General features: G+C 40.8%; 2 protein-coding genes across 2 annotated transcripts; one reads left to right on the plus strand and one right to left on the minus strand.

The window, feature by feature from the left end:
* Nucleotides 1-6,449: 6,449 nt before the first annotated feature.
* creld2 (CRELD disulfide isomerase 2) lies at nt 6,450-14,681 on the minus strand. The gene is made up of 10 exons (XM_085437318.1): nt 14,287-14,681; nt 14,044-14,126; nt 13,711-13,821; nt 13,460-13,551; nt 12,409-12,585; nt 11,557-11,655; nt 7,993-8,076; nt 7,731-7,826; nt 7,087-7,227; nt 6,450-6,932 (listed from the first exon to the last, which is right to left on the minus strand). Exons 1-10 carry the CDS (start codon nt 14,428-14,430, stop codon nt 6,874-6,876), a joined length of 1,086 nt encoding a protein of 361 aa, XP_085293444.1. The 5' UTR covers nt 14,431-14,681; the 3' UTR covers nt 6,450-6,873.
* Nucleotides 14,682-14,940: 259 nt separating this feature from the next.
* On the plus strand, nt 14,941-20,470 carry alg12 (ALG12 alpha-1,6-mannosyltransferase). The gene is made up of 9 exons (XM_085436763.1): nt 14,941-15,134; nt 17,363-17,495; nt 17,601-17,774; nt 17,875-18,069; nt 18,165-18,267; nt 18,733-18,957; nt 19,120-19,289; nt 19,428-19,503; nt 19,940-20,470. The coding sequence occupies exons 1-9, from the start codon at nt 14,976-14,978 to the stop codon at nt 20,175-20,177; spliced, it is 1,473 nt and encodes a 490-aa protein (XP_085292889.1). The 5' UTR covers nt 14,941-14,975; the 3' UTR covers nt 20,178-20,470.
* Nucleotides 20,471-20,505: the final 35 nt, after the last annotated feature.

The following is a 20,505-nucleotide window of genomic DNA, read 5'->3' on the forward strand; positions in this document are numbered from 1 at the left end:
TAAATTAGGTTTCTAAATATGAAAAATTGCAATGCATTCAAAGTCAAACACTAATTTTTCCTCATTACAGGGCATTTTCATACTAGTGTGACAGCGCTATAAGGAGTCTCAAGAACATCCATCACCACACGAACATGAAACATCCTGCCAACTGAAACATTCACTTCAAAGCTGAGCTGTCTGTTAAAATAAAAACAAAAAACAAAAACTGATGATTCGTGATGGTAGGGATGATTCATTCATGGCCGTGCCCTGCAGCAGATTGGCGATCTGTCCAGAGGGTACCAAGCCTCTCGCTGTACGACAGCTGGGATAGACTCCAGCCCCAGAATTGGATAAGTGGGAAAAAAATGGATGTACAGATGGATGGATGGGATGATTCATGTCCATGCACATGTATAAACCCTACAAGAAACAGATAACCTGTCCAGGGTTGACCCCTTTTTCCCTATGGCAGCTGGGACACGCCCCAGCAACCCCGAAATCCTGAATTGGAAAAGCAGGAAATGAAAGGATGGCTTTTTGGTACACAAACAAAAGTATTTTGGGGGTGACATTTCAACATTCATCTTTAGACTGGGCTGCAAACGTACCACTAAAATAAATTTAGTGGTAATTTCCCACTTTTTCTCCCTGATATAAACAGATTTTACATTTTTATCATCAGCATTTTAGCGTCTTCCAGTTTAGTGTTTTTGTGTAACGATACAACTTTACACTTCCACACAGGCTCCTCTTAACAGGCAGTTGTAGTAGATGCTATGGATGGCATAGGATGTGCAGTTACAAAGCCCACTGAGCATTTGCACTGGTGCATCTAAGATGAATCTCATTGGAACTCATCCATTCTCAAAATGGTGGGTGTTTTAATTGCATTTTGAGGATTAAGACAAGGTTGTTTCTTACCTGATGCACCACATTCATGTTTGGATGCTTTGAATTCTTTACCAAAATTGCTCCCATGAGCAGTGCGATTAGTGTGACACAGAAGCTGAGGCTAGAGTCTAACTGATTTATCGGCACACTCATGTTATGGACAGACGTCAACTATTTACTGATGTACTGATATCAGCATTTCTAACAGTTGATAAATGAAAATTTTAAAGAGTAAAGAAGAAACATGCTTCAGCCATGTTACAAGTGTTGATGTTGTCTAGTTCGTCCCTGATGACAACACATATTTGGAACAACACAAACACACCAAGCAGCTGATCAGAGCACAGTCACGCAGTGTACATGAGTCAAAAAACAAAGGTTAGGTAAATATTTTTACAGTTCATATGTCTAGAAATAAAAATTGGCCAATGTATTGGAACATTGGAAAGGAACAAATATCGGGTGTTGGTCTTACAAACCATATATTCATCAGGCTCTAGTTTAGGCACACAGTGAAAATCCAATCATCAAGGTGAACAAAAAAGGCAAACTTGAAGGGGAGATTAACCAAAGTATATGAAACAAATAAACATATTCAAATGGGAGCTGTTTAAACTGACTGCTAAATATCACTGTGTGCTGGATTGGTATTGTTGTGTAATATGATAGTCTGCTCCCTACAAATAAGTACATACGAGTGAAAACTAAGTTAATTTCAGATTTATATATTTCATATCAGATGAGCTATCCCAGGAGTCTTTCATGTTGCAGTCTAGATCACCAATATACTTTAAACCATTAAACCTTCTCATCTAAAGCCTTTATTTGGTTACAAAAGTGCACACACTTCCCTGTTTGGAGCCTCGGATACAGACTTTATAATAAACTGCCAAACTGGATTTTTGGTCATTTGTGTTTCAAGGGTCATACAGACTGCAAGTCAGTGCGTTATTTCTCTGTTTCACACAGACCAAATTTCTAATTTCCCCCTCCTTCACCTGAAGCAAACAGCTATAGCTAGGCCCCAGCTGCTTCTCTGTAATCTATCCCATGCTTTCACTTCTCTCCAAAGCCTACATTTTATGAAGCATACTAAAGCAGGAGTGCTGGTTTCTTTCACTCAGGCTCATTGCACATCTTTTGAAGGGTCCTCAAAGTGACCAACCAAGCGGCACCTTGAGGAGTCCTGCATCCAGTTTGGGTCAGCCCTGCAGAGTTTCCACTTTGTCAGGCTTAATTGTTGGCGGCTGAGCATCCAGCTGGGTAAAAGGAAGGCAAACCCAACCGCATCAGAGAGGGAACCAAGTTTAAGGAGTGCCTCACATCAGAGGCGGCGCAGACCACTAACAGACAACAAAAACACATGGTGCCACATCTGGCTTCTAGTTAAGCATGCAGTTTCCCTCAGTGTACCTCAGGACTGTGATTATCGCTGTCCCACTGCCTTACAATGGAACAATGAAGATTGTTGTCTAAGGATAGCTTTTAGAAACAGCAGCCCTGCGATCTAACCGCTGATGAATGAGCAGGAGGAGGAGAATCAGAGATGCCAGGAAATAGAGGGCACAGTGTCCTGGCAGGCTAAAACAAAAAAAGAAAAAGAAAAGGCATTTCTGAGTGTAGAAGATCCTGGTGCCATCAGCTTACTGTCAGTGTATTTTCCTGCTCTGCTTGATGCTAGGCTTTCTCAGTAACCCCGTCAGCGTCCTCGCAGTCACCCCGCTACAGCCGGACCATGTGTTTCACAGCTGAGTTTACTGGCAGGAGAAAAAACCACCACAAAGTCGAGAGAAAATTGAGCAGGGTGCCCCTCCAACCACAGAGGATTGGTCCACATGCATGAGTAGACACATAAACACATCTTGATGCACGTTTTAGTTCTTTTTTTTCTTGCGTGTGTGTGTGGAGACTGACCAGGGATTCACTACACTGCACGAAAATGAAGGCCAGCATCAGGAATAAACAATACCCTCATTTAAACAGCAGACAAGTGGGCGAGTCCTGTGATCAGAAGGCCTGTATCTGAAAGATCACAAGTGCAAAACACTGAAATGTTGCTCCAATCAAAAAAGTGTTTGGAACAGGTGCTCCTGCCACCAGGTACCAGGTAAAAGTTGAGTGTGAGATTCTGCACACTCCTTAATGTCCGGCTTAGTCAGCTGAGACTGAAGAAGTCACTTGGATGAGTGACGAAACGTTTCTCCCACTGAAAAAGATATGGATTTACTTACCTGGATGATTGAGCATGCATCAAGACCTGAAGTGTTATGTATTATCAGAGGCAGGATCACCTTTATTCTTCAACACAGTCTGAACTCTCTTTTTGCATTTCTTTAAGTAGTTGTGAGCAGGCTTCTTGAAGGACATTCTGAGTTCTTTTTGATGTTGTCTGACTTTTGTTCTGTTCTCCATCAAGATGATCACACACTGATTCAATAATGTTGACTTCAGGGCTCTGGGGAGGCCAATCCATGACTGATAGTGGTTCATTTTATGGTTTTCTATGGTTTTACCACATTGGCAGTGTGTTTGACAGCATTGTCACTCTGAAAAATGAAGCCACTGCCAATCAGGTGTTTTCCAGGTATTATTTTTCTGTGTTTAGAATTCCATCAATTTTGACAAATCCCAACACCACAGGCTGAACTGCAGTACCAAACCATCACAAGCCTTCACTGTGCTTTACAGATGGCCATAGACACTGTTCTACATCACTCTGGACCTCCTACATACATACTGGTGACAATTTGGCAGTGACAACAGGTCTTCACTGAGGCAGTGTTCCTCAGTGTTTTCTTCCCTTTCACCGAAACTATTTCTGATGAGGCTTCGGTGAACAGTAGATTTATCAACTGAACTAATGTTCTATTACTGTACTAGTGTACAAACCTTTTCATAGATTCAACTAAAGAAGTGACAAGAAAACAATGATTTTTTGTAACAGGTTGCTAGTAATAAAGTGCCTAGAGACACTTCTTTTAGCTGCTCCCTTTAGGGGTCACCATAGCGATATATCTGCCTCACCTTATCCCCAATATCTTCCTGTATCATGCCAATCCCGCCTCACTACATCGCACGACCTGATATCGTCGTGTTGGTGTTGTTCCCAGATCATCATACTAAATGGTGTTCCAGGATCAACATTGCAAGTGACCAATCAGAATGTTGTGACGTCAGACTTTTGCAACTTCGAGAAAAACCACCGTAAAACAAAAAAACTGTACTTAAACTGCGAGAAACCGCCTCTGTTCGCCGATCAACGGACCCTGACCCTAACCCTTTAATAAACGGTAAGCAGAATTGATATTGTCCTTGCAACATTGGAATTTCATAAATGCACGAATAGCTTGGTGCGCAAAAGAATAACGTCACAACAATGTGATTGGTCACTTGCAATGTTGAACCTGGAACAACATTTTCATGATGATCTGGGAACAACACCAACACGATGATATCAGATCATCCCACTACATCCATTAACCTTCTCTGTGGTCTTCCCTTTGCTTGGCATCTCCACCTTCAGCATCCTTTGTCCAACATATCCACTATCTCTCCTCTCATTCCAAACCATCTCATCCTTGTCTCTGCAACTTTGTCTCCAAATTGCTCGACCTGAGCTGACCCTCTGATGTACTCATTTCTCATCCTGTCTGTCATGCCCACTCCTAACTAAAACCATAACATCTTCAATTCTGCCACCTCAGTCTTTCAATCTGACCAACATCTCAAAACCATGCATCATAGCAGCTCTCACTACCGTCTTTGTAAATCTGCTATCCTTCAAGCAGTCACCACCCTCCTGGCACTCTCTTACAAAGCCGATCCCTGATATAGTCCCACCCCCAACTCGAATCCATCCATCACTCCTACTGCACACCTTACCACTGTCCTCAAAAATGCCCTGCACTACAGTACTACAGATCCAGAAAGACACAGTGCAACTCGTCACCTCTTCTTAACCTGGAAAACTCTTTCCCATGTCTTCATGGTACAGCTCATCAAAACCTTCTGTAGTCACTACAGCTTTTCAAATCACTCTTGTTCCTGAGACAAGAATGATGCTCACACACCAGTACACTTCTTCTCCATTCCTCAGGTGTCCTCAGACCCTCAACCTAACGTCACTCACTTCGATTTCCAAAGCCCTAAAAACGCAAAGTTCCTGACCATAAGTGAAAAACTAACCAATGGACAAAGAAAACTTTGAAAGACCTTCAGACACCTTTGGAGAGCTATTGCTCAAAGCCACTTTTAAAGTGAGAAGAAGGTCTGGCTCTTTGGAAACAAAATATTTTAAGAAATGATAGGCGGGTTGAGACTTTTGCACAGTATTTAACATGACGTGTAAAACCTACTACAGGAAAGGGTACTAAGAATCTGAAATGAGTCTACAGATGTAATACAAGATAGCCTCAGACCTGTGAAACTTGCTTCTCTGACTTTGTTGAGACACTGATGATTAACTTCCAGGGGAAGTAAAGTGAGCATGAACCACAGAAAATTATCTCACATTTTGGCATTCAGCTTCAAGAAATACCCCCGACTCCAGAAAGTCAGCAGTCCAAACAGAGTGACTGTGCATCTTAGATAAGTGAAATGAATCCCACTTTGTGCCACAGCCTGATAAGACGGGCGCTGTGAGTGAATCACAAAATCTCTGCTGCGCCACTGCCTCGGAGTGCAATAAATAAGAAAAGCCCTGTGCGTCAGAGAAAAAAAAAAAAAAACAGGTGAATTTACAGTGATTACTCATGGTGCCTGGTCACTCTGCATCAGCTCGCCGCGACATGATGATCCCCGCTTGAGCTGGTCTGCGGCTGAGGCGGCGGTGGAAGCATCATAACAAATACAGTGTACATCTCATAACAGCTAAACTCACCTAGATGGGTGTTGTAGCATCAATAATAGGTACACTGACTCATGTATTAGTCAGTACGCTGACTCATACTGGTGCTCTCCTAAAGAAAAAACAGTCTTGCTAGAGCTATAAGTCATGAATTTTAAAGAAGGACAAGTTTGCTCATTTTTTTCCTTCTACTAATTTTCTGCTTTGGCAATTATCTATCTATCTATATATATATATATATATCTATATGTTTGGTGAACCCCATATTCCTATGCCTCCAGAAAACCCCTTTCCATATGGTGGAGTTAACAGTAGGCAGAGAGGTGGGCTCTCTGCTGCCTCACTGCTAGATTAGACAGGCCTTTACTTGCCCTTTCTTATGTCTTAGAGGGCCTTGCAGTCAAAACAGCTGACATCATCACAGAGGAAGCTGGGAAGATTTACCGCAAGGTGAGACTTAGGTTAGAAAAATGTGTTTTGATCCCCACAGGGCCAGAGGAAGGGCCTTTCCAAAAAGCATGCCAATCAAGGGTAGGTGATGGTTCGGGTTTGCAAGACCAAGCAGACGTCATGTAGAACCGGGCCGTGTGGTATAAGTGAGGGTTAATGTTGGTGGAAATAAGAATGATGTTGATATTGAATATAATGGACAATACACAGCTGTGATCTGGCCTAGCTTCAAAATATTTATGCGATACCAGGGCAAGAGAAGCACCGTCTAGTCCTGTCCAGATGGTTTAAAGCTGGAGCGTCTTTATTTCATAAGACTATACTGCCATCCTGTGGTAATGTATGATTGCTGCAACATACACAAAAACTCCCAAAGCTGAAAGCGTCCACATTCCGATGACGTCGGTCAGTTTTTGATAAACTTCACATAATGAATCTTTATTGAAACATCGTTGCTTTTTAAAACCATATAAGACAAAGACAACGAGTCTGAGCACACTGGAGAAAAGCAACACCCAGCATGGTGAGAGCGTAAAAGGTGTGTGGTTTTTTTTCTCTGTTAATCATCCTCTGCTGGAAATCGACGTCCTCTCGGCTCTCGTTGTTTCGTTAAGTGCATGTGGTTGACAGTTTTATGAAGGAGGGGCTTCGAATGTGCAGCAATGTCAACAGTTTGTTCTTCCTGGTCCCCGTTTGTGACATCAAAGCTCTCCGTGTGGACTCGCGGTTGCCTCAGATGCTTCCGACTCCTCGGCTGTATCTAACATAGGAAAACTTGTAGAATTAATCACACTGCAGTCAGTGAAGCACACAAAGTAAACATGTTGCTTAAATAACATCCTCACATCCTACATTACTACTGAAAACTTGTTAGAATGGGTATTGTGCTACCTCATGCCAACACTCATCCTCACCTGGCTGTTGTGTTTGCACACACTCCCCATCTTGCTCCTCGTAGCCTTCAAAGCAGATGCACGTGTAGCTGCCTTGATTGTTGACACACTCCTGGTGCTCTTTTGTGCACACTGGCTCTGACTGCGAACACTCATCCACATCTGGCAAAGATTTAAATAAATACATTAAAAAAAAAATAAATAAAAATCGAATATATAGATAAAATGTATAGAGAAGTTTTTCATGGGTGCAACCCAAAAATGCATTATCCTTACAAATGTGACATCAGTTAAGGGGAACTAAAACAGACTTTCCAAGGGTAGAATTAAGAGGTTCTGTCCATCCACAGCAGTCTGGAGCTCACAATATCTTTTTTTATTACAACAATTAAAGACACATAAAGGGAAGATGTAAATATGCAAATATAAAGTGATCTAAAGTTAAGCCTGCATCCTACTGTGATGAGAGACTCATGCTTACAGTATGCACATCAATGACATGTCATAGGGCGAGAGGCAGGGTCCACCCTGGACAGGTCGCCAGCATGGAAGCACTAAGAATTTACTTCCAAGGACTGCTTCTTTTGGCTTCATTTGTATTAAACTCAAAGTGGAGACTGATACTTTAACGTAGTGTCAGAAATCTTTCAAATAGTGAATAATACCTGTGCAGGTTCCCTCTGTGTCTTGGTACCCGCTGGCACAAGCCTGGCAGTTATCGGGACCGGCTCCAGTGCAGCCGGAGCAAACTTTATCACAGGCTTTGAGGAACAAACATACCGAATAAAGTTAGATAGGTCTCACAAAACTGTCAGTAAATGGATAACAATCAGACATTGTAATATGAAACACCTAACAGCGATAAGTTCACTGGAAGCAAATTTCCACACTGCTCCAAAAGCTACTGTTTGGCATATGACCTCTTACCCTTGCAAGAGTAGGAACCTTCTGTGTTGAGGCAGTACTGATCTTCTTTGCATGGAACAGGGTCTTTGGAACACTCATTTACATCTGCAACACATCAGACAGAGAGCCATCAAACAGGCTGGCAACCACACAGCGCCATCTGCTGATCATTCTTTGTGTGCTTTACCACAGAGTGAAAACACAAAAAAAATGTGAGTGTCTGCAGATTAGATCTCAGGGGCAAAACTGGATGTTAATGGTGGAGGTCAGAGGGGAATGGTTTGACAAAATTAAAACCTTGGCTGGACATAATAAGTATTACCTCTGTGGTTATCAACTTTCCCTGTTAAGCCAGGCGTTTTGATTCAGGCTCTGTGTGTACATATGCTATACTGTATTCCCAAAAAGATAGGAAATTAATTTTGATTGAGTGAATGCAAAATGAATCATACTATATAACTATTTAAAAATGGCAGTTTATAAAGCTGTCACGTAGGTTTTCATTTTGACCGACCTGAGTTTTGTTTATAGGAAATGCTTCCTATATAACACTTAGAGGGACTGAACTAGCATTAAATCCACCTATTAATAATGATGAACTGATGATCATCACAGTCAATAGGTAATGCTAAGTCTTCACATGGGTGTGTTTGGGGCAGCCCATCAGTGCCAATATGAAATTGCGATCATATTCAGTATCAGTATTTTCCAAGGTTTTCTGAACATTGTGGATACTGAGGACTTATCATTTTACGACACCAAGTTATGACCCCAACATCTGAATGTTGCCGCAGAAATTGAGACTCGTCAGACCAGGAAACATCTTTCCAAACTCCTAGTTTCCAACTTCTGGTGAGCCGGTGAGAACTCAGATTCCTGTTCTTAGGTCACAGGGGTAGCACACGGTGTGGTTTTCTGCTGCTGTAGCCCACCTGCTTCAAACTTCAATGTGTTGTGCGTTCAGAAATGCTCTTATGCATATCTTGGTTATAACAAGCGGGTATTTGAGTTACTGTTGCCTTTCCACTCGCTCAAAGCAGTCTGGCCATTCTCTTCTGAACTTTGGCATTTTCATCAAGAGAACTGCAGCTCACTGGACATTTTCTATGTTTCAGACCGTTCTCTGTAAACCTCAAAGAGTTCTTATATGCATCATATATATGATATAGATCATTATATTTTAATTGTGTTCAAAAACATTTTTCTTCTGGCTTTATCTATTGTGGGTGCAGAATGAGGGTGAAAGCAAAAATGTTTGACTATTACACTACCTCAAGATTCACCTGTGACCATTCAAAGAGCAGTTGGTGCCCGTCTCCAGGGGAACCTGATCAAATGGACATCAGTCACTCTCCTGACAGTGTCAAGGTCCCGTTTTGGTGGAGGCTTTGCTTACAGAAGGCAACTTTGTTTTGTAACCAAATGCCACAACACAATGTGTGACTATCAAACACAGCAAGAATCACCATGAAACTTTTGTAAACAGGTAAAATGTGACATTTCCATCCTGGAGAAGTTGAAACGCTTGGATCCAGACACTTCCAATGTTGTAAAGTGAGACGGCTTTTTCCTTTGACATTGAGCAATGTATATTCTTAAATTATGAACTCCGGGAATAAAACCCGTTTGACCTATCCCACTTGAGTTCTATGAGAATCATACGTGCTGCCTGCAAACCTGATAACATAATGGTTGTGGACCACTATCAGTGTCCCATCAAAGTCAAAGTTATGGACTTTGGCCTATCATGTCATGTGTCTGCAGTAGTTCCTCGTGTCTGTGCACAGGCTCTTTGGTACAGGCCACCAGAGGATATGCTTCAGATTCCATTTAATTATTGAAACGTGGTCTCTGGGCTAAATAGCTTTGGAGCGTGCTACGAGGCTGCTGCTTTACCCGGGTAATCCGGTTCATCATACACACTCAGGGCCAGCCACCAGGCTATCCTTGAGACTGTCCTTGAGAAAAAGAAGAAAGCTGCAGTGTTCACTGCTGAATATATTTAAAACAAAAGAATAATTTGAATATCAGACAGGACTCACCCACAAGAAACCCGACACTTAAAGCTTAAGTGTCTTGTTGACCTGATTGAAAATGAGAACAGGATGCCACAGTGATCAGCATTTGTTGGTAAGCCTGATTAAACTAATGCTGGACTTGGATGCTAACCGGCGGATCGAACCCTTGGATGTTCTTGGGCATGCCTTCTTTGACCCCAGCCAAAAGGTCAACATTCATTTTCACACCACACATAGCAGCGGTAAATTTCACACCCTGACCTCTTGCAACCCACTACAGGTCCCCAACAGGTGGGTTGGGGACCGCTGACGTATAGGATCTGGTTAAGGCAACTTAACACACACCTCATTTGATTGTAATTACACTAGTGTAGCATTTTAACGAAGTATTGAAGTAAACAGTCTTCCAGCCAACCCAGGTGGCCTTGCATGGAATGGGAAGGAACAGTCTAAACACAGTCGTTATCAGGGTGTTTTTGTTCGGCTCCAGCCTTGCGACCGCAGCTGGCGCTGAAAGGGTATCCACATGAAGTGATGGTGCTTTTTACTTTAGTGCGAACAGCTCATATGAATTTCAAAGCAATTCTAACAGTCCAACACTGGTCTCTAAATCTCCCGTTGGAGAGCCGTTAGCTTCTCCATGATGTTATCAAACTTGCGCCCTGTAATGTTGTCATTCTTGTGCTCAACCAAACCTACTTATTATGGCGTACGCCCCCATAATTTGTGTACACAGCCAAAAGAGTGTGTGTGAGACACTGGAAAATGTACATAAAGGAACGAATCAAGCAGGGGTTGGCAGAGGTACGGGTGAAGGCGCGTCACCCTGCTTTAAAGTAGACATGAAACACCACGTTTTAGTTTTAGTCTCATTTTTCCACTGAGTTATGATTTTAAACTCTTAATTCTTAAATCCAGGCTAATAGACAATGTTAAACCTATGACAGTTCTTTAAAGTAGGACTCCATGGTGTATAAATTGGCCTTTATACATGTAGCCTTTTAGTCCACTTTTAGCTTGACATGGCCATTAATCTCACTTCATAATATACCCCTCAGACTGCTTCAAGCCTTCAAGAAGGCAAGATTAACTCAAACAAACAACCAAGGTATGCAGAAGAGCATCTCTAAAACAGCAGATCAAACCTCGGAGAAGCAGAAGACCACACCGGGTATTAGCCAAGAACAGAAAACTGAGGCTAAATTGGACGAACCTGTGCTAGCATTCTGACTTGTGCTACTAGCATCAAGTTTTAAAATGAACATAAATGTACTTAAAAATAACATTTTCAAGAATTTACGAGGTCTGGTACTGTTCTGAGTTTAAAATATAACTAACCCGTCCATTATTGGTTGATTTCGCAACAATTTGTGTAGTCAATAAATTGTTATGAAACAGCAAAAAGATCGGAGATTTGCAGGTTTATCCAACCAGTGGTATAATAATCAAAGTTGGAACAATGATGGAACCCAAACAGCAAGAACAATAGCTCAGATGACCTCTTTATCTGAGTACTTTTGTTAAGAGAATGTCATGTAGCATGGAGAGCCAGTACACGTTGTCTTACCTACACAAGTTTCCTGGTCGTCTTCCTCCCAGCCTTCCTTGCACTCATCACAGTCCTGATTGTTTGCTCCAGTGCAGGTCTTGCAAGAGAAGTGACATTCTGCAGAAGTGAAGACCAAATTTCCATCAGTACGTTCATGTTGGTGATGAGTTTCTGGTGCAACAGCAGGTAACTTATTTAGTAGGGGTGGGGGAAAAAAATCGATACTGTGTAGTATCGTGATATTTTGTTTGCTAATAATGTATCGTTACAGGGACAGCAGAAATCGATATTTTGTTACAAAAAAAGTTTTTGTGGACTGATCAGCTCCTTTTTCTGAGCAAGAATCCTGACATTCCTTCACTGTCCAAATGTGTTTAACTTTTTTTTGGCACCAACATGACAGTTTACTTATTTTAATTTAAGACATGTTTTATTTTAATTAAGTTTAAAACTTTTTTATTTAACGTAAAATTATATTTTGTTTTAATTTACTTTCAAATTCTTCAGTTGCTGAATGGGCTGCATAGTTTTCATAAATTGCATAGTTCAGAATAGCTATAATTGTACCAGATGGTTGCATTCAGTTAAGTTGGACTAGACTGTAATACAAACCGTTCAGTTTGTCAACAATAAAACTGACTGAAATGAGAGAAAGACTGAGAGTGAGACTTTCATATTAGATAAAATGAATATTGATAAAGTTTACCTTTATGTACAGAATCTGAATATCACAAAATATTTAAAAAAAAAAAAATTTTTTATATCGTATCGTGCGTTAAGTATTGTGATAATATCGTATCGTGGGATGTATGGTGATCCCCACCTCTATTATTTAGGTAAACTGAGTTTTTTATTATTTATTTTTTTTACCTGTGCACAGAGAAAAGCTGTCGTTCCTCACTTCGTTGAAGTAGCCGTCGATGCAGTCTAGGCAGAACTCGCCCGTATAACCGTGGTGGCAGCTGCACTTCCCGTTTCCCCCACGGGTCCCGTCTCCATCGCACGCACCATTCCCGTGACAGGGTCGCTCAGAACCCCCCACACAGGCTTAAAAATGAAGACAGACAAATTATTTTTGTGCTTTTAAACCAAATTTTACAACTCGCTCTTGGGATCTCTCTTTTTCTGTGCACGGTAGCTTCTGCAGCTTTTTTGGTAGATTTTTTTCTTTTTAAAAAAACAAAAAAAACCAAAAACACTCAATGCCACTGTTTTTCTATACATAGTAATACAGAGACCACTGATGTTTGAACACTATAGTTCAGTAATGGTAATGTTTATGTCAAAAACTCTCACTAAATATAAAAGCATCTTTCTTTAAAGGTCCTGTGGCACAACAAATAGAAGATCGGTAATGTGTGAAATCATAAATTTGTATTACATCCTTTTTCCTCATGTGTTGCACTTCTGTAGGTGGTTGCCAAGTAGTCGTTGTCCATGTTAATTTGGTTTGAAAGGAGGCTCAAATACGGCTGATAAGTTGCAAATATGGCCCCCCACTCTATACTGTCCCTGACTCCTCATCTCACATCTTAGTGAGCCTCATTTTAAAGTGATGTCAGTATAATAAGATGTGTGCCACAGATGCATCGTAAACTGTTTTGTTAAACTGCCTTTAAGATGTCAGGTGTAACATTGCTCATGACATAGCTCATGTTTAGGGCCACTTGCACACACACCGACATTTATTCCTGAGTGACAGTTGGGTGAAGACAGGAGGCGCAAATTAGAAATGGACTGTTTGCAAGTAGATGTTTTACAGATCTGACGACTTGGGACAGCATTGGAAAAATGCAAAAGTTGTATGACACAAGCAACCTGTTTTCATAATAACATTGGAAGCCCTAAAATTAAGATGAAACACGGGGGGGGGGGGGGGGGAATAACTGGAGCACTGGGGGGTGTATCTGTAAATTCTCACCATTGCAGTCGGGTCCAAATGTTCCCTTTGGACAGCACACTTTGATGGTCTCTATGCAGAACCACTTGTGCAGATCGGGATGTTTCATTTTCCTGTGTTGCAACAGGAAAACAAGGCAGGAAGAGACGAGGTTTAACAGCAGGTTAACAACGCAAACAACCCTGATCAGCATCTGCCAGCCTGCCTGACCATGTGTCCATCACTCATTAGGTCCCCTTTAAAATCCAACCACGTCATTTGCATCAACCCACCTCTTGAACCACCAAGTCTCGAAATGCTCCTCGTGCTCCTCAACCATGTGGTTGCACTCAAAGCTGCTGCTGTCGCACAGCCCCTCCACGATCTCCATCAGCCGAATCTCGCTGGGGTGGAAGGAAAGCAGCAGACGAGACAAGTGCACAAGTTAATTTGAGATTGTAAACATACATCTCAAAATGTACAAGAAGATTTATATTTGCATGAAAAGAAAAGAAAACAACTTCATTTGATGGAAAGCAGGTCTGGTGAAAAGTAAACAAGTAAACAGCTCAGATCACAGGACCTGTGGCAGGGTGACCTGTAGGCTGGGCTCTTGGCTGTCTCACCTCGTCTCATATTTAGACAATTTCCTCTCCTCCCAGGCTGTGTTTCCTCCTCCAAAGTTCTGGTTTGCTGTTCTCTCGAAGCCCTGACATACAACGCAGACATTTTAATTTTTGAGCCCAGAAATAAGAAGGACCCTGCACTGAGTAAAGGACACCCAGGCATCTTACATTAGACTGACGTATGTTCATGTCAACACAATGAAAAACAACACAAAGGAAGAAGGTCTGCAAACGCTCACTGACCTTGTTGAAGTTCTCGGTGATTTGCCGGCAGGTGTTGCAGGCGCTTTTTAAATCCTTCTTGGCGTCAGTAACTTGACAAAGTAAGACAAGAGTTAAGCAAGACAAAAGGCGCAGCAGCCGCAGCTCTGGACCGGTGGACAGCATCTCAGCAGATCAATTCACACAATTTCATATCAGGAGACGAGCGCTCCAGCCACTAGCACGCAAGCTTTTCACTGATGTTAAAGTGCTGCAGCGGTCGGACACATCTATGCGAGGTGTTCCTAACATTAGATGAAAAATAGCGTTATCTATGCAAAGCGTGACAAAATGGTATTTACATGCCGGTTACATGGGGAAAAAAACAACAACCCTGAAGCGGTTCTAGTTTTCCGCGTCAGCGTCTTAATCGAATTGTGGCTTGTGGTGATTGGCTGTAACCGCCTGTCAATAAAATGGAAAACCAATCGTGAGTCGCCACGCGCGGGACAATAGAAAAAAAACCCATCCCCACGTGGAAAATTCAGGAAGCTCGCAGGTAAATTCAAAATAATTTTTTTCATTTTTTTAAAATTAGGTTTCAATAATATTTCTCAAAAGCCCTACTAATAAAAACCCCTCAACGTCTTAGCCAAAGTAAAAGTTGCATCGTTCACTTCCTGTGACTGCCGGAAGTGAAAACTAGCCTTTTCTCTTTTTTTTCAGCTGTCATGGCTGAAAAGAGGACTGTTTTGGGGCTACCACTGTTGTTTTTATTAGCTTCCGTGGCTCTCTTGCATTTATTTATTTGCCCGTTCACTAAGGTTGAGGAGAGCTTCAACTTACAGGCGGCACACGACCTTCTGTATCACAGACTTGACTTTGACAAGGTAAGCATGCAGCCATTTGATGTGTTAATAAGCTAAGTGGACACAGAAAGCACCCGTGGATGTAAATAAAACATTCGTAATATTCAATTTCCCTTTTTGTCATTTTAAAAAATAGAATACCATTCTTACGGCCCTAAAGATGTTAAATATAAGGTACATTATGAAAAAAAAAAATGTGACAGCTGCGGGTACAGTTTAAATCCTACTTTTGATGTAATGCTACGTCCCAAACATTCTGCTTGCTATTGATGCTTGCTATAAAAATCATACACACCAGTAGTTTGACAGCTATACTGCGGTGTGGACTGTTCCATCGTAAACCTATAGCTACAAGAAAAAAATAAATGTGGTCTTATCCTCACCCATTCACGTCACAATATTAGAAAAATACATTCATTCACAATAAAACAAGAGAACATAACAGGAGCTCTATTGAAACATGGGGAAAAATATGACCAAAACTGAGGGACAGGGTGGCTGAACATAGGTATACTGTTCCTATTTAACCTGATTTATTGTAAGGCAAAACGCACTACACATAAGCACATCATGGGAGTAACTCGACCCTACTGGGAACTACGAGCTTTGATGCCAGGGTTGGGGATAAAATCAAAGCCTCAAACAAAGAGAGACCTATTGGATTTATGCCATGGAGGCCACCAATAACTGTGGTCCTAATGAGGACTAATATTAGGGTCACTAAATTTTGTAACTGACTAGACTTGACCTACAGTGTTGGCTTTCAGCATTAACATTGCTTTGCAGTTCTTTTCTGCCTTCATTGTAGTGCTCTGATATATCACTATCAAGATTTATAAGAAATTTAAAATTTAAAAAATCCAAAGAAGAGACTGGAGAATCACCTTTCGGAGTATTGATGTTGCATTGCATGTACACCAGAGGGCACTCTGAAGCTAGCCTGGCAAAACCTGTTTGAAATGCCACAAACTCAACAACCAGCTGATCTTGTTATGACAATAAAACATTTTTAAACAGAAATGTCTTATAACCTTCGTAAAGACTCATAAACAACTACACATAAACAGATTTCCCTGACATTTATTATGTTTTGTGTGCCTGAAAGAAAAACAATAAGTTGATATATCGGAATTGTTAAATTACTCAATATCAGTATCTATTGGGCTTTATTCTGTTCTGTTGTGGCATCAATGCTTTTGTTCTATTTTATTGTTTATTACAATGTTGCTTATCACAATATATTACAACTTGATAACATGCAGGACTGTTGTGTTCCCTGTGATGAGGGTGTCCTGAAAAATAATAAGTCAAGAGCACAGTAAGCAGTCCTGAAACTTAGGACTGGACTAGGGCTTAGGAAACTTGGACCCCCCAAAAAGGAAAAACAAAAACGAACCCAATAGACAGCAAAAATATTTGCAGCAGTCTTTACAGCTTGTGATATTTTTAATTAGGTGTTCACTACAAGATGAACTACACAACATGGTACAGAGCTGTCAGTAGTATCCTTCCACAGATGACAGAGTAACTGTGAGAATGACTTAAAAATACATTGCAACACATCTCAAATTTGCATGAGAATGCCTGAATGTTGCTCAATTTTACTAGATAAATCTTCTCTGGGAAGATTAGACAAAGGTTTACCTTTATAAGAAGCATGCACTGTACAGTGTAGGGGGTGAAACAATGCTGTGAAGACATTGTAAAGCACGGTGGAGGGAGGATCATGGTTTGGCTTTTTATTTTTGTTTTTTTATGGTCTGGATATCTGGACATGCAGAGAGTAATAAATTCAAAATTCAGTCAAAAACATACATACAGTAAAATACTGGGGCATCACTCCATGATTTGAAGCTTAGAAGAGTCAAGACAATGAAAAACCAACTATAGGATGATTAGAAAGAAGAAATCCATGTTTTAGAACAGCCAAGAGAGTCCTGACTTTAACATAACAGAGATGCTTTAGACAGTTTACTTGTTTGTTCTGATAAAAAGGGAGAAAAAAATCCATGACATCTGGGTAAATTCCAGGTCTTGCTTAGGGTCATGTGATTTGATTGAAAGCGAGAGATTAGATTGTTTTATCTACTCTTGTTTTTGAGCTCCTTTAAATCACTTATACGGTGATTTAAAGGATTTTAAATCACTTATAAATCACATTTATAAATTTTAAATCACTTTAAATCACAGTGATTTGTGGCTGTATAAGTCTTAGAAAGTACCTTTTTTTTTTTTTTTTTTTTTTCCAGTATGACCATCATGAGTTCCCCGGTGTGGTGCCGCGGACTTTCCTTGGCCCCCTCTTCCTCTCCACGCTCTCCTCCCCTGTTGTTTTTCTTTCTTCCCTGCTGGATGCACCAAAATTCTACACACAGCTTATAGGTAGCGTACCATCTCACTTTTTGTTGTTTAGTATCCAAACCACTGAGATGTAAAGGTAATTAAAAGCTCTAAAGAGATGTTTAATGTGCTGTTCTTTCTGCACAGTCCGAGCTTCCCTGGGAGTGTGCGTCATCGGTGCACTGTGGCACATGCAGAGAGAAGCAAGGAGGCAGTTTGGCTCCACAGTTGCAGACCTTTTCTGCCTTATATGTGCATCTCAGTTTCATTTAATGTTCTACAGCACAAGGACACTGCCCAATGTATTCGCCCTGCCATTAGGTAACCCATCAGCTCTCATTTGAGTTCTAGTTTCTTTCTTTGTTATTTTTGGAACTTAAATAATCGAGCATTATAATGATGAGTAAAATTCTCGGCCCAGTTCTTATAGCATTCACATCATGGATGGCTCAGAGATATGGCCGGTTCATCTCCCTGTCTGCTTTGGTCATCATTGTGTTCCGGTCAGAGTTGTGCATCTTTATGGGCCTCATGTTACTGATGTCGCTCCTGAGCAGGAAGCTGGGGCTGCTGCAGCTGCTGAAATATACTGTTCCTGCTGGGATATTGTCATTAGGTTAGTGGTTCATCTATAATAAATACAGTGTATGTCTAACAATATTAAAAACGTGCTGATCACTGTTTGTGTTTGCTTTCCTTTGTCTCCTGCAGCTCTGACAGTGGCTGTTGATACCTTCTTCTGGAGGAAGCTCCTGTGGCCTGAAGGCCAGGTTTTGTGGTACAACACCATTCTCAACAAAAGTTCCAACTGGGGAATATCCTTTGATTTATTCCAGCACATCCTGTTTGCTTAGCTGTTTGATAGTTGGGAAACTATGGGGGGGAAATGACAACCACAAGAAAAACACAATGTATTAGAAAATGTGACATTTCACTTTATGGAAATAGTAGGAGAGGATAACTGTTAGAGTTAGGACTTTGTTGACTGTGGAAAAATTACTTTCCTTGTTGGACTGAATATTTCAGTCATTTTATTTGTATTGCACAATTTCACAGCAACAGATTTCTTAGTTTATAACTGTTAATTTAATAAATGTTTTAGTTTCATGGTATCTTAAAAGCGTGTTGATGAACAGCATGTTGATGCCCTTTGTTAAAATATTCCTGTATGAGTCCAGTCTCCTTTAGCATTCTAGCTCAGTTAAAACTCAGGTAATTTTATGACGTTGTTGGTTTATTGTTGGTTGGTTATAGCAGTCCTTGACTATTCTCCCCAGTAAACCTCTCCATTTCTCTGGTACTTCTACTCTGCTGTACCTCGCGCCCTGGGCTGCACGCTGTTCTTTGTCCCCCTTGGCCTCCTTGACAGGCGAATGAGAGCACTGCTGCTGCCCACAGTGGGCTTCATTCTGCTCTACTCACTGTTGCCCCACAAAGAGCTGCGTTTCATCATATACACTTTTCCCGTGCTCAGTTTGGTGGCTGCGCGTGGTTGCTCTTTCATGTAAGCTGAAACATACGGCACCTGTCCTTATATTGAAAGAAGAGTGAATGATCCTAAAAAGTTTCCTTTCTCTTAAAATTGACATTGAAATTTGGAGAGCTGAAGCTGTTTGTCATGCTTTTTACTGTTTTGTTTGTTTTTTCCTCCTTCTATGTGATTTAGTTTGTGCAACTACCAGAAATCCTGGATATACAAACTGGGTTCTGCATTTGTGGTTGGCCAGCTGTTGGCAAACACGGCATACTCTGGTATTTGCCTCTATGTTTCTCACCACAACTACCCTGGAGGCAGAGGAATGCAGGAACTACACCGGCTGTTGCCAGCCTCAGCAGGTTGGAATCACATCAAGCTTTTTTTTTCTTTCTGAAGGGAGCGCTCACACAGTTACATATTTAAAAGTCTGTCAGAAATGCAGGTGATAAAGAATCGTGGTTTTCTAGTGAACTCTCATTGTTGCTGTCTTTCCTCAGATGTATTTGTTCACATTGACACCTACACTGCTGAGACTGGAGTTTCACGCTTCCTACAACTAAACAAAAACTGGAGGTTGGTGGACAGATTTCAGATCAAAATAAAACACCAATCTTCTTTTTTTTTTTTTTTTTATATACAGTTTTAAATTTTCTATTTTTTTGTGTGTGTTTTGAGTTAAGCTTAGAATTCAGAAAAAAATTTGGCCTCACTTCAGTTTTCAGTATCTGTATTGTCAGTTTTAGCTTTTTTCAAATATTATAACATGGGTAACATTTGGAAATGGGGAAATTGTTACAATCTCAGAATAGGTACTGCAGTACAAATACTTTGGAAAGGCAGGTCAGACATGCTGGACCTCAATAAACATGTCTGTGAAAGCCTTATGAAGCGGGTTACATCATCAAAGTGACAAAAATAAATACAGCTTTATTTTTTTATCTTAGCTTTTTAAGTAAACTTAAAATATTATTTTAAACATTTTTAACACTTTACTTCCCGTTTTCAACAGATATGACAAACGTGAGGACTTGAGCCCCACGAGCCCAGCTATGCAGATGTACTCGCACCTATTGATGGAGGCTAATGCGACCAAGATAGAATTACTCCAGGACACCCATCAGCCTCTGACCTTCATAGAAGGTTACCGCAACATTGCCTTCAGTGTGTTTCACTTCCCTCCTGTCAGAGTGCACTTGGAGAGAAAAACTGTGCTGATGGAGAGAAAGGCCATCAAAACAGTGACTTAAACAAGTGTTGGATTTTTTTCTTTAAATTTGCTGACCACTACTGTGAAACCAGTGCTTTTACAGAATAATAAAAAGTATCTCTCCAGGTATCACATTTCCACTACAAAAGATTATCAGTGTTGCATTAACATAGTCATGAATCTAAATCTTATCTGCTCTCATGCAAGGAAACGAGCTACCACACGTTCTCCGTGAAATTATTTTGTCTTCTGAATAAATCTTTGTATTATTATTTTTTAGCTCAGAGGATAACAAAAAAAATAAAGTTCACTGAACACTGGAGATGCTTAAAATGAAGTGAAAACATTGAATTCTTGTACTCGTGTGC

Source organism: Copadichromis virginalis, linkage group LG17 (assembly GCF_057382275.1).
Source record: "Copadichromis virginalis isolate Kocher_CV1m ecotype Utaka linkage group LG17, C_Virginalis_male_GT1.1, whole genome shotgun sequence".
In the NCBI taxonomy this organism is placed as follows: Eukaryota; Metazoa; Chordata; class Actinopteri; order Cichliformes; family Cichlidae; genus Copadichromis; species Copadichromis virginalis.